This window comes from Solanum tuberosum, unplaced genomic scaffold (assembly GCF_000226075.1).
Source record: "Solanum tuberosum cultivar DM 1-3 516 R44 unplaced genomic scaffold, SolTub_3.0 scf00017, whole genome shotgun sequence".
Classification (NCBI taxonomy): domain Eukaryota; kingdom Viridiplantae; phylum Streptophyta; class Magnoliopsida; order Solanales; family Solanaceae; genus Solanum; species Solanum tuberosum.
In genome coordinates, this window is record NW_006238943.1 from 2,053,697 (window position 1) to 2,067,783 (window position 14,087).

Here is a 14,087-nt window from a genome sequence, read left to right on the forward strand (position 1 = left end):
TGACTCCGCCCTATCACACGGAGACAACATTACCGTTGCTCCAAGACTCTTATCCATTATCCATTTTTATGTCCCTAATATAAAATCAGCTATACACACTAAGCAAATATCTTCAATCACTTTAACAAACAAAAAAATGTCTGTTCTTGCTATTCTCTTCATTTCTCTGATATTATCAAACTTCAGCAACAAAACTGAGGCAAAAACATTCTCATTTAAAGAAACAACTATTGATGATATTCATAAAGCTTTCAAGCAAAACAAACTTACATCAAGACAACTTGTTGAGTTCTATCTAAATGAAATCCAGAGATCCAATCCAATTCTAAAAGGGATCATAGAGGTGAATCCAGATGCACTCATTCTTGCAGATAAAGCTGATCAAGAACGAAAATCGAACGCGTCTAAATCACTATCTAGGCTACATGGTATCCCAGTTCTTGTGAAGGACAACATTGCAACAAAAGATAAGCTTAACACAACAGCAGGATCATTAGCACTTGTCGGTTCGATTGTGCCACAAGATGCTGGTGTTGTCAAGAAGTTGAGGAATGTTGGTGCTATCATACTTGGCAAGGCAACTATGACTGAATGGGCTGCTTCTAGAGCTACAAACTTGCCTAATGGTTGGAATGGTAGACTTGGACAAGCTCTGGTGAGTCATTGGTAAAATAATAAGAATTTAAGTTATATACGCTGACGGTATAAAGATTATTCTACCACTGGTGATTTTTTAACATGTGATTGTCGATAAGTTACCATATTTATTACTTCCTCTGTTTCAATTTGTTTGTCTGGTTTTCACATCACATGGAGTTTAAGAAAGTACAGAAGAAATGTAGAATGTACCAAAATGTATTTTAATCTTGTGGTCTTAAACATACCAAAATATACTTTAATCTTGTGGTCTTAAACATAACAAAAATGAATCTGTTATCGGACTAGTTCCTTGTTATTATTGTTCTTTCTATGTATGCTATGTACTGCTTTCCATAGCACTATATTTCGTTGTTGTTACTGTTTTCAATTATGTTTTCTTATTTTCAAACTGTTTTGAGATGTTTTTATTTGAGCCGAAGGTCTATCAGAAACAACCTCTCTATCTTTATGAGGTAGGGATAAGGTCTACGTGCACTCTATCCTCCCCAAACCCCACTAATAATCTGGTGGTTTTAACTCATATTCTTACAGGATCCTTATGTAGCAAGTGCTGATCCATCAGGATCAAGCACAGGTTCTGCAACATCAGTAGCAGCAAACATGGTTGCAGTAGCATTGGGGACAGAAACTGCAGGCTCCATTCTATCTCCGTCAAGTGCTAATTCTGTTGTTGGAATCAAACCAACTGTTGGCCTCACTAGCAGGGCAGGTGTAATCCCAATTTCACATAGACAAGACACTGTAGGGTATGTAAAAACTACATCTTTTGAATGTTTTTCTCCCTAGTAGTACTCTCGTCCTAATTTATGTGACATAGTTTGACTCGACACGTACTATCAACTATAGATTGGCTGAAATTGAAACTATTTAGATTGAAAAACATAGTGCTAATACCTAAAAGCGGTAAACTAGATACCTATTATATGCCAAGAAGCAAGGAAGAAGTGTAACGAACGAGAGTTATTGAAACTAACATATTGAACCTTTAAAGAAGGTTCATTTTTTGTGTTGGCTTTTGACACTTCTTGTGTTAAACATGTTATAATAACATTTGTATGGCTTTAGAAACTTTTTATTAAGGGCAAAATGGAAAATTTAGAGTAAACTTCTGAATATGGAAATGTGTCATTCTTTTGGAATGGACTAATAGAAAATAGGTCACAAACTAGAATAGATGGATTCTTGTTTTCTTTGCGGAACTATTTAATGCCAGAGTTTCGAAACAATTGTGAAAATTTGATGGTGCAAAACAGGATTACTTGATTTTAGTATTAGATCCAGAACTTAGATGTTTGAGATACATTAGAGATGCAAATATGCAAAGAACTTGGTAACAAACATGAACATATATAGAAGACACCGAAAATGCTTTCACACAATTTTATTTTATTTTGCATAGAACAGGCCAATCTGCAGGACAGTAACTGATGCTGTTGAGGTTCTTGATGTCATCGTTGGCTTTGATCGAGATGATTTTCCAGCAACTAAAAAGGCTTCCATTTACATTCCACATGGTGGATACCGGCAATTTCTTAAGGCTGATGGGCTCAGAGATAAAAGACTAGGAATTTCAAAGGACTTTTTTGGTTCCAATGATATAAAAACTTACCAACAGCATTTTAACACCTTAAGGTAACCTTTTCGTTTTTTAACCTGCATTTCTGTATGTCATAATACACAGATAGTCACTCAAAATTGGTCTCAACTGACAAGTAAACACTCAAATTTTGGGAGTGCACATCTAGACACCTCAACTCGTCCCCAGTGTGTCTCGTGGACACTCGACGCTGACATGGCACATAAATATTTGAGGTGTCTAGATGATCACTTTGTAAGTTGGGAGTGTTCAACTGACACAATGGATCGACGAGTTGACGTGTCTAGATGTGCATCCTCTAAGTTAGAAGTATCTAGTTACCAGTTGAGGCCAAGTTAACGTGTCTACTGATGTATTATGCCTTCTATAGTTTAGCTTTACTTTATTTCCTAATAGATACAAACTTCTGTTCTGGGATAAAACAATTTGAAGGCAAAAAGGAGCAGTCTTAGTTGATAACCTGGTAATACCTTCCACCGACTTGGTCTACAATGCTATTGATGTTGCTCAAAACATAGCACTTTCTGCTGAATTCAAGATGGACCTAAATGCATATCTTAAACATTTAGTCCACACTCAAGTTCGATCCTTGGCAGATGTTATAGCCTTCAACAAGATTTCACCTCCGGTAAGTATTAGCCGATCAATTAACTGCACCTTGATACTAGACAAAGTTGAGATCAGTTATACGAATCACTGTAACCATTTGATCATATTAGGGATCTTTATACAAATAGTTAGACTGTTCTTTTCCGTTATACATAGATTATAGACTGTTATTAACATATTATACTATATACTATACATCTGCCGACTATTTTTGGTTTAAGCGTTTGGTTCTTTTTGTATATCATTGTAGGAAAAACTCAAAGAATATGGTCAAGATATAATGTTGGAAGCTGAGAAGACAAATGGAATAAGGAAATTGGAAAGGGAGGCATTGAGGAACATAACAAAAGCATGCAAATACGGGTTCGAGAAGATGATGAAAGAAAATAAGATAGACGCTTTGATGTCACCTGGTGCTGCCATTGCTGGCCATCTCGCGATAGGAGGTTATCCAGGGATCAATGTACCAGCTGGTTATGATAAAACTGGAACTCCGTTCGGAATTTCATTTGGAGGACTAAAGGGTTCTGAGCCAACACTTATTGAAATTGCATATGGTTTTGAACAAGCAACACATATCAGGAAGCCCCCTCCTTCACATCCTCAATAGGTATTACACATTTGATTCAATCTAGAATGTCCAACATCCAAAATGATGTGTTATTATTAAGTACAAAATGTTGACAGACGAAAATAGTCATATAATAATGTCAATGAGCTTTTATATCTTCTAGCCTCTCTAGTTAATATCTAGCAAGATTCATACCTTTGAAATTATTATGTTATCTATCCTTCTCTTAATCCATCGAAAACCATAGTAGTTCGATTGAAATGTGATTCGTTAGTAACTTCTCACAATTTCATATTTTATGGAATGTTATGCCTGAGGAATTTCCTGTTTAGCCTCTATCTTGGCGTGATGGTTAGTCGTCAATTACAGATGTATTTCTGCTTACTTATCTTATTTTCCCTTTAATATAGTCATTGTGCTTGATCTTGGGTTGACTCTATTCCTAGGACATTAATTCAGTTTTTTTGCTTTCTTGCAAGAGATAATGGTAAAAAACACAGCTGATCTATCATTTCTTCGCGAGTTTCACACCCAACTATAAGTTGGTCCTTTTCTTACCTGAACGATGGTGATAGTTCAGATAGGAAAAGGGAACAAATGATAGTTGGGGGTGTGAAAAATCGATAGTTCAGGTGTCTTTTTGACTATTTACTCTTCTTATATTAATAATAAACACACATCAGACATAAATCAGAAAACCTTAGTATAAGTCATGTCATATTTTTATTCGATACAAATTTTTGAAACGAATGTTTCATGTATACAATTCAGCAATGCAATGAGAAAAAGAAGAGTAGTAGTCAGTGAGTTTTCTTCATTCACACTCACATGAGCTGGGAGAAATGCAAATATCCCAACTTAGTTTTGTTTATTAGACGAAAAACATCATTCTTCAGCTATTTAATTGTTGGATTTCATCTTATTGCTGATATATAGGCCAATTCCAAGAACCAAAAGAGCAATCAGAGTCATGTTCATCAATTTCCTTGGCATCTTCAGCTTCTCAGCTAGAACAGCTGCAGTTCCAATATATGCATCTTTATCAAGTTTACACGCATAACTCGGTCTATTTCCATCTTCCACAGTGCTACTTGCACCAGTATTCTCAGCAGGTGTTTTTTCTGCTAGATCTTTAGCTTCTTTTGTGTTTGGTTCTTCCATTTCAGGCTTGCCAGCATTGGTAGCCTGATGTTTAGGCAATTGTTCTGTTGGTGATGGTGTTTTTTCGTCTTTTGTTTGTTCTTCGTCTTTCTTCTGAGGCGTTGGTTGTGGCTTGTCTTCTGGTTTTTTTTGCCGTTGAGCATCAGATGTTGGCAGTTCTTGACCTTTGTTCTCTGATGAAGTTATCAGTTTTGGTTGTTTGACATGAAGAATGCCATTTTCAAACTTTGCACTGATTTTCGTCTTGTCGCAATTTTGTGAAACAGGGAAATCCTTTTGAAATCTAAGCCATTTGCTCTCAGCAACAGGCCTTTGTCCACTGATCTTCAGAACTCCTGTTCTGATCAGTTGAACCCTCACTTGTTCCTTTTTGAAACCTGCATAATAATGTGTTTTTGTATAACAAATTATCAAACATGACTATAAATGTGAAAAAAGGTCATAATATAAGGTAGATTGAAATATTATGTTGCTCGGACTCTTCAAAAATCTGTCCGGAGGATCCAACACCGATGTGACAATTACATCTCTGATATTTTGTGAGGTTCCCATGAAAATAATGACATTGTGCTAAGGACATAAAGTTTGTGTTGCTTGTACTTTTCAAAAAATCAAAATGCCGTCAGGTGTGTGTCGGATCCTCAAAAAGTACTGGATTTTCTTAGGATCCCACATGCAAAAACAATTTTTGAGAGTGCAAGCAACATAGCTTTTTGGAAATCATTGCAATACTTTTTGAGTTTTTGGAGAGTTTGTGTAACATAGCTTATGACAACATGAAACAATAAGGAAATGAACTTTTCGGGTCTGACTCAACCTCAAAAACTAACAAAAATCACTCGAAAACTAATATAAGGAGACGACAACTCACTCCCTCGATCGAAAAAAACAGTAAAAAGAAGATCACCTGTGAGATCAATGAGAAGAGTATCAGAGTCTTGTTCTTGCACCAACTCTGTAGTTGGCACAAAATCTTCATAAGTTTGATTTGGTGCAGCTCCCTTTGAATCCATTTTTTTTTTTGCTAATATATGAAATTTGTAATTTCTTGTTATAAACTTTGCTCTTGTTTTTTTTTTTTGTTTGAGTTGTTAGTACATAAAAGATTGAACCAATTGTGTTATTATATATATAAGAATTTTGTTAAGAAACTTTTTTTGAGATTCTTAAAGCTGTTTTCTTTCAATTTAGATATTTCTTAACTTATTTTCATGCCTTTCTTTTGTCTATAGATTTCTTGCTTTTGGTTAGCTTAGAGTTTTCTTCTTGAATAGGTAACCAAATATTTGAGAAATTAATTTAAAAAGAGTTTTGAAATTAACCACATGTCATAATTATTTGATAATTTTTTAATAATAATTGCACTTTTGGTCCCTTAAATACTACTAAATTCTTGCTTGGTCCTTGTAGTATTTAGGTAAACATATTTTATTTTAATTAGACGTGTGTTTTTAACACTTAATAAACCGTTAAATTTGTCAAGTTTACTTTTAGTCTTTTAGACAATAAGTGTTCATGTCAATTAATTAAATATTAAAATGTATTTAACCAAAAACGAGAGCTATTGATTACCAATTTTTTTCAATGATGTTTTACCCCTTCATTCCTCGTTGAGGATAGTCCAATACACGAAATATATTACGTGCTGAAAGTCATATAGTATAAGTAAATGTGTTTAGTCATGTATTACAATAACTTAAAATCGAAAGTGCTATTATTCCTTAAATTTAATTTTGAAACATTTTAATTTCCTATTTATTTATTATTTATTTTTGGGAAAGCTTTAGTTAGGGACAACCTTTGTCTACGTATAGAAAGTTGGTATTTCTTTCATCAAGAAATTGCAGGAATATATTCTTTGATATGTGAAATTTTAGAATAATTTTCAATGTGAACTTTCATTTTTTTTCTAATTCTTTTAAATATATATACCCTTGGTTCTAAATTAGCCAGCTAATGAGGTTTAAATAATTAAAGTAATGAAAAAGAACAGTTGCTTAATGATTTCCCACTTTGGCATATAATTAGATCGAGTCGGTGATTTACTTTTTAATGATAATTTAGACTTATGTATTTTATTTTTCATGTTTGGCATCTATATTAAATTTGATCAATTTGAAATTACATAAAGAAATTATAGTTACTTTTTGATTGATTAATTTTGACTAAATGTGGAGATGATACAACAGATACATCAGAGGTTATAACTACTGTAGGTAAGGCTATAACTGTAGTAGTTTGTAGTGACAAAGAGCAAGAGCAACAACAACTACAAAGTCAGCAACAAACAGTATACAATGCACAGATGGGAATTGATGAGTCCAACAAGACAAATAGTGACTTGTGCTATGATAATTTAGTGCATAACACTGAAAAAATGAATACTGAGAAGGTGCAACAGCAGCAACAAGAACAATATTTAACAGACTTGGAGAATACCAATGAAGAAAGTAACTTGCAAGATGATGTACAGCAGCAACTGATTGATGTTGAGAAGGATAGTAATAGAAGTGATCTGCAGGAAGTTATTCAGAAGCATATAAATGTGGTCAATAATGTAAACAATCTGTTGGACAGTGAAACAAATGGAATTGATGGGGATAAGGGGAAAGATGCATATCCAGAAGTCGAGAATGAGCAAGTTGACAATGGTGGAAACAAAACTCAATCACAACAACAAATGGTGGAAAAGAAGATGGAGATAGAAGGGTTAACTGAACCATTACCACAGGCAATTATAGCTTCAACAGTTGATTCTCCTGTTAAGGTCCTGCATGACATTGTTGCACACAATATAAATGAGATAAATGAACAGCAACATGTGGAAGTTAATGACGAAGTAAGCAAGGAAGATGCAGATGAAGATCAAAATCAGCACAATCTCATACATGCTTTGAAGGTGGCAGATTTATCTCCAGATGTTCAATCAAAGGGGAAGAAAAATAGGGCTAAATGTTGAAACCAGTAAGCCCACAAGAACTATTCCCAAAAGGAGTGCTAAATCTGTTTATAAATGATTCAGAAAGCACTTGTATGGAATATTAGATCAGTCAGAACCCAACATGCTTTTCATCGGGTTCAAATGCTTAACAAACATCACAAGTTCTTCGTCATAGCACTAATGGAGCCTTTTCAACATACAAGACACATCAGAAGTATAAAAGAAGATTGGGTATGCAGTATGCTAATTACCATCGAAATGGTAAAATTTGGGTGTTTGTCCAGGAAAATATTCAAGTGGAGATCTTATCAGACTCTGAACAACAGATTACTTTACAACTTACATTTCAAGATTCGGGAGTTTCCATCATCTATACTTTTGTTTATGCTAAGTGTTCGGCACTTGAAAGACTAAGCTTGTGGGATGATATTTATTTACTGAGTCACAATATGAGGTTACCTTGGCTTGTAGGTGGCGACTTCAATGTTATTTTGAATGATGAAGAGAAAATTGGAGGTCTTCCTGTTTATCCTTAAGAATATGAGGATTTTGCTTTCTGTGTGAACTCTTGTGAGATTTTTGATATTAACTTTAAAGGGAGTCCTTTTACTTGGTGCAATGGAAGAGCTGATGCTGAATGTATATTTAAAAGACTTGATAGACTGATGATCAATCAGGTTTTTCTTGGTCATTATGGAAATGTGGAGCTGGAGCATCTTGCAAGAACAGGGTCTGACCATGCACCCATGTTGCTGAGTTGTGGGGATCAAACTAATAATATCAAGAGGTCTTTCAGATTTTTGAAATTCTGGACAGAAAAACCTGATTTCAAAGATGTTGTGAGAGATAATTGGGTTGCTGATGAGTCTATTAATGTTTTTATTAGCTTGAAACAGAAGATGAAGAGGACTAAAATTGCATTGTCTACATGGAGTAGGGTAAGATTTGGGAGATATTTTTAAGCAACTGGTAATAAGGGAAGATATTGTTAAAATTAAAGAAGGTCTTTTGAAGAACTACCAACTGCTGAAAACAGAGCTATTCTTCAAAAAGGCACAGGCTGAATTAAAACAGTATTTACACTATGAAGAAGAATTTTAGAGACAAAAATCTGGTGTTAAATGGTTTACTGAAGGAGACAAGAATATAAGATTTTTTCATAATCTTGTGAACGGGAGAAGAAAGAGATTACAAGTCAAAAGAATCCTTAAAAGAGATGGTGTATGGACTTAACGCAAATAAACACCAGATAAGAAACCAAAAGGAAGATATACGTACACTCTATCCTTTTTAATTTCACTTTATATTGTTATTGTTATATGTTTGTATTGCTAACTTTTTTAAAAACTATTATTATTTTGGCTAGTCACACTAGAATATGAACTAGAAAGTTGATCACCTATTTCCCTATTATCACACAATGGCAGGCTGTCAACCTTTATTTACAAGAAAAAAACAAGTACCAAACTCAAAATTTGAAATGCACCAACCAATTCAAAATGCAAGCTCAACTTAAATGCTTCATTAACCTATATGTAGAACTTTTTTTGTACCACACTCAACAATCTTGCAACATACACTTAGCCATGAGAGGCGGAGCTGAGATTTAAAGTTTATGAATTCAAGAATTGAGATTCTAATTTTTTTTCTTTCACTACTGATTTTTAAAGTAATAATATACATATTCAAAACAAATTCAAAGTTAGGAACAAAATTATTGAATCAACATGTAAAGAGCAGAAAAAAGAGACTTTGGTGGGACATGAGCCACATTATGCATGCCATATGATGACACCTATAAAAAGCAAAATTAATTAATGGATATTGAAACTTAACTAATGTTTATTCCGACTCTTTAACAATATTGTTATATCTATATTAAATTTTTCAAGAATACACTAGGTTTTGGAAGAATATCCGACACAAACCTGGTAGTACTTTTGAAAAGTCCGAGTAACATGGAGTTAGGAGAGGAATTCGGCCAAACTTAGTCGCTTTTGGTTCCTAATATTTATATTTAAAAAATCCATTAAATATACACAAATTATTAATAAAGAACCTATTAACTTTAAAGGACTAAACACACAAGCTCATAAACTTCATATTCTGATTCCGCGCCTCTGCATAAAGATTAACTAGCTTTAATCATTTGCCTTCTCTCCATTTGAGTCTGAAGTTTCTCTCTAGCATGCCTCAGTGCATCAAGAACTTCTCTCACAGTAGCATCAAGAACAATTGGATCAATATTTTGCTTTGTCTTTGGATTCTCCATAGGAACTAATGCCAATGAATTGTCCACTTGATTTCCTTCATTTTTCTCTTCCTCCTCAATTGAAGATTTCAAACTAGAATCATAATAACAATAATGTTATGAGATTTTGATTGTTGTCACATGAAAAAAAAAACCTTAAAAAAGATAACATTATGCTTTATTTGCAAGTTAAGTACGAGTTTAACTTCTACGCATCGATGATCTAACACTATTAGGTAAGTCAAAAATTATGTTGGTTTGATTTTTCAAAAATGATGATGGTTGCTTTGTTGCTCGTATCCTTTAAAAATATCGTTAGGTGTATGTCAGTTTAGGATCTTTCATAAACTATGTATTTTTTGAAGGATTCGACAAAGGTTTTGCGACAAATTTCTTTAAGGTTACCAACAACATAGGTTGGTGTCTGGTGGATCCTTCAAAAGTTGTGTTTTTTTGGAAGATCTAATACTGATGCAACAACATTTTTAGAGGTCTCAAGCAAACATAGTTTAAAAGATAACTATAGGTAACCAATCTATAAAAATGAGATTTATAACTTAAAAAATAATGTAATTTGTATATTAAAATAAACTAATAGTGAAAACAATTTTAACAATATCAGTGTAATATTTTCTTTGTCCTAGTTTATATGATTCATTTTTTTTAGTCAATCCAAACAAGAATGATATGATTCATTTTTTTTTCAAATTTCACATTTTTCATGAGTTGTCATCTTCAAAAATCACTCCAATGTATGGACCAACCATTTTTTTTTTGGGAAAAAAATATGGAAATTAATTTAGAAACCTTGTTTCCCATATTTTGTGCCTCTTGTTTTGCAATTCTTGAAGCCACTCTTTCAGCAAGCAATCTCCCTCTTAGACATTCCATTTTTCTCAAACTATCTTCTTCTTCTATTTTCTTCTCACTGAGGAAAAAAAATAAAGAATTAATCTAAATAACCGTCCATCAAAATATTTAAATTAAAAATATTCAGTAAAGATAAAATATCCTTGGCTGCAAAACATTCCTAATACTTGGCATCTGATGGTTCCTTTTTTTTATTGAATATACACCCCTTATTGATTGTAAGATGGTGTACTGGAGATTGCCTAGATTAGGATCCTACAAGTGTAACTCAGATGGTGCAGTAAAAGGAGTTGGTGGCCCTAGTGCTGGGGCCTTTTGTATTAGAAATGATGAAGGAAATTTGATACATGCTGAGTCTTTTGGTTTGGGAATAACTTCAGTTCTAATGTCTGAGGCAATAGCTTTGCGAAGAGGACTGGAGCACTGTATAATGCATCAATATTTACCAGTAATATTGGAGACTGACTCATTAATGCTCCAAAAGATTTTGAATGGAATTTGGGAGATTCCTTGGAGTAGTCGGGTGGAGGTGAAAAGGATCAATGGTCTGAGAATTAATGTTGATGCAAGAGTGGAGCACATCCTTAGGGAAGGCAACACTTTTGCAGATTATTTAGCTAACCAGTTTTTTCTTTTTGCAGGTACAACAGATATCATCTATTCAGATTTCCAAGAGTTACCACCAAAAGGGAAAGCAATATTACACCTAGATAAAACACAAACTCCCAATCTTAGAATTAGAAACATCCAAAACAGGGGTTTCAATACACAAGCATAATTGAGACAAACAACAACAAGAAGAGGATGACAAAGAAATATCAAAAGGCGATGGTAGTATGTGCATACTTGCATAAGTGGATGTAATTGCAATATACTGTTTATGCGGAGATGGAACCCATATGTGGCTTCCTTATGCAGTGGTATCAGTCTCTTTGGGGCTCAACCTGCAGAGAAGGTCATGTATGAATTAAATCGAAGTATAACAGTGCACAAAGATGAAAGAGGAGAAAGCATTGTTCATTCAACTTCATTTTGTGGTTTAGATTAGGTCAATCCGAGTTGAAGAAGTCTTCAAAGGACCTAATTTCATGGCACTTGTGAGAGTTTTTGAGTGTCTTCAGTGAAATTTGTCCAAATTCGGATCCATTTCAATCTATGTCTATATATTGGAGGCATTTGAACTATCTTCTATCCTCTTCTCACTGCTACCTTCATCGGAGAGGTCGATTTTTCCGACCATGGAGCAGATTGGAGTCATCCAAGGAATTGCAAACTTGAGAATCAGAAAAATGCAAAACAGAAAATATGGCTACAGTGATAATGATACTAATGCACAATGCAGCACACAACAATAGTCTTTCAGGTGAAAGCACAAAGAAAAGGAAATCATATTGGGTTTATCAAGATATATAAATCTAAACATCAGTGAAGTAGTGTACTTAAAGAAACGATCTTTAGCAAAATTAATAAGAATTACCTAGCCTATGCAGTGGTATTAGTTAGGGTTTCTGACTCAATCTGCAGGAAAGGGTAAAACTTAAAAATGGAGCTCAAGGATCGTTTACAACATCAAAAGCGAGTTAGGGAGCAGATCGATTCTTACCTAAGTTGTTCGAGCTGTGTGGATTCAGTGGGATGGAAACGAACCGAACGCAGCTTCTCCAAGGCATCACTTCGTCTTCATCCTCCATGGAAGCTCAAGCTTGAAGATGACCAACTCCTTTTTCCTTTTTTTTGGTTGTTTCATTTTTGTAATTTGTTTTTGGACAGAGTATTTTGTTTTTTGACTTTTTTAGCTTCTAATAAATGGTCCCTGAGACCCACTTTGATTTAAAAAAAAAAAAAAAAAAAATGTGGATTCGCATCGAGAAGTTCATATTTATTTTTGTCCTGATTAATTTTAATTTGCATCGAGAAGTCCTATTTGAAGTATTTACTTTTTAGTGATAATTGTATCTTCTTATTCGGTTTCATATCCGACGCGTAATATTCGATTTGAAAATCCAATTAATTTGAATTCACCTAAAAATGGGAATTATTATTTATTTTCCTAAACCTATTTCCCTTTGGCTATAATAAAAAAATGCTTTCTTTATTTTCGTATGAAATGAAGTTATATTCATTAATAATAATGTAATAAATATTTATATCATTGTTGTAAATTTACGTGATATATCAAATTATTTACCATTAATTCGAAAAATATACTCTAATTAAAATGTGTTGTTTTCTCAAATAATGACCCAATTAACACCTTATTATCAGAGTTGAATCATTCAGGAGGTTATTTAATTGATAAAATTACGAAAGAAAAATACTTTCTTTGTTTTATAACCGAAAAAATCATTATATTTTTGTTATTTCACACACAAAATTATTATTTTTTAATTTTGTAACATTATGTCATTTTATTTATATCATTTACATATATAATCACTCACTACACTCAGAAAAAATCATTATATTTTTTTGTTATTTCACACACTCATATGCTAGTTTATATCACTTAGATAATCGATACAATAATATTTTATTATTAAAATCACGCATCTCGCAAAAATAAGATAAATCATAACACTTGTTATAAATTAATTGTATTTATGACATACAATAGATCGTAATCTTTAAAGAATATCATTATGATAAAATTTATTTTAATGAAACATAGAATAAATTTCGAATATTACATAGATTTTTAAGTTAATTATCAATACTTACTGGAGTTCTAAGAAATATGTTGATCTAATTAATTCATCTTCCCCTTACGCAAGGAATAAAGAATTCAACAGTTTCTACATTTTTAAATTCGAATGAAAAATTCAAGTAAGTGTGTAAATTCACCCATCACATTATATTCATTGGTGATATTTATATCGTTAGTGACATTCAAGAAAATAATATGAAGTGACATTTTAATTTTTCATTCAAACTAGATTCTTAATATTCTCTTAAACTTTTTTATCGAAGATATACCATTATAAGAAAAAATGACATTATTCACACAAAAGAAAATAATAATATTTGATGTCGACTCTTTATAAACACTGAATGATCTCATTTACTTATTTAAAAATCGACTATTTCGATTCTTATATATATATGACTAATAAATTTACCCACGCTCCGCGCAAGAATTTATAAAATAATACTTAAAATATGTCAGTCATTAAAACTAAAATACTATATTATCTTACATACAAGATTACGTAGTAACACACATTAATAATGTAAAATAAAATGAAAATTATAACATCTTATCATTTATCCTTAATAACATAAGCATAAATTAATGACTGTAAAAATACATATCAGGATCTGTAACAATAAGCAATGGTGTTAGTGAGCCACTCAACATGAGTAAAGTACACGAATATTTAATTGTGCAGAAGAAGAAGAAGAAGAAGAAGAAGAAGAAGAAAAGGTTCAA

General features: G+C 32.9%; 2 protein-coding genes and 1 long non-coding RNA gene across 4 annotated transcripts; 1 reads left to right on the forward strand and 2 right to left on the reverse strand.

Moving 5' to 3' along the window:
• The first annotated feature begins 114 nt into the window (after window positions 1-114).
• On the forward strand, window positions 115-4,457 carry LOC102592174 (putative amidase C869.01). Its single transcript, XM_015302838.1, has 6 exons — window positions 115-655; window positions 1,192-1,406; window positions 2,065-2,292; window positions 2,690-2,885; window positions 3,117-3,476; window positions 4,374-4,457. The coding sequence occupies exons 1-5, from the start codon at window positions 137-139 to the stop codon at window positions 3,474-3,476; spliced, it is 1,518 nt and encodes a 505-aa protein (XP_015158324.1). The 5' UTR covers window positions 115-136; the 3' UTR covers window positions 4,374-4,457.
• On the reverse strand, window positions 4,124-5,673 carry LOC102592510 (inactive protein RESTRICTED TEV MOVEMENT 2-like). Its single transcript, XM_006340374.2, has 2 exons — window positions 5,506-5,673; window positions 4,124-4,975 (listed from the first exon to the last, which is right to left on the reverse strand). The coding sequence occupies exons 1-2, from the start codon at window positions 5,609-5,611 to the stop codon at window positions 4,338-4,340; spliced, it is 744 nt and encodes a 247-aa protein (XP_006340436.1). The 5' UTR covers window positions 5,612-5,673; the 3' UTR covers window positions 4,124-4,337.
• Window positions 5,674-6,910: 1,237 nt separating this feature from the next.
• Window positions 6,911-12,465, reverse strand: LOC102597592 (uncharacterized). Of its 2 annotated transcripts, XR_001471592.1 has the most exons (5): window positions 12,264-12,465; window positions 12,138-12,178; window positions 11,507-11,604; window positions 7,325-7,368; window positions 6,911-7,113 (listed from the first exon to the last, which is right to left on the reverse strand). It is a non-coding gene; the product is annotated as an uncharacterized lncRNA (long non-coding RNA). The 2 variants fall into 2 exon arrangements; XR_366749.2 differs by lacking the exons at window positions 6,911-7,113; window positions 7,325-7,368 and having other exon boundaries at window positions 11,351-11,604; window positions 12,264-12,460.
• Window positions 12,466-14,087: the final 1,622 nt, after the last annotated feature.

Excerpts from the sequence above, each read along its gene's own strand:
- LOC102592174 (XM_015302838.1), top strand. The coding sequence starts at position 137 with ATGTCTGTTCTTGCTATTCTCTTCATTTCTCTGATATTATCAAACTTC. Across the intron at positions 656-1,191 it reads GTAGACTTGGACAAGCTCTG|GATCCTTATGTAGCAAGTGC; the intron begins GTGAGTCATTGG and ends ATATTCTTACAG. Across the intron at positions 1,407-2,064 it reads CATAGACAAGACACTGTAGG|GCCAATCTGCAGGACAGTAA; the intron begins GTATGTAAAAAC and ends TGCATAGAACAG.
- LOC102592510 (XM_006340374.2), bottom strand. The coding sequence starts at position 5,611 with ATGGATTCAAAGGGAGCTGCACCAAATCAAACTTATGAAGATTTTGTG. Across the intron at positions 4,976-5,505 it reads TCTTCTCATTGATCTCACAG|GTTTCAAAAAGGAACAAGTG; the intron begins GTGATCTTCTTT and ends ATTATTATGCAG.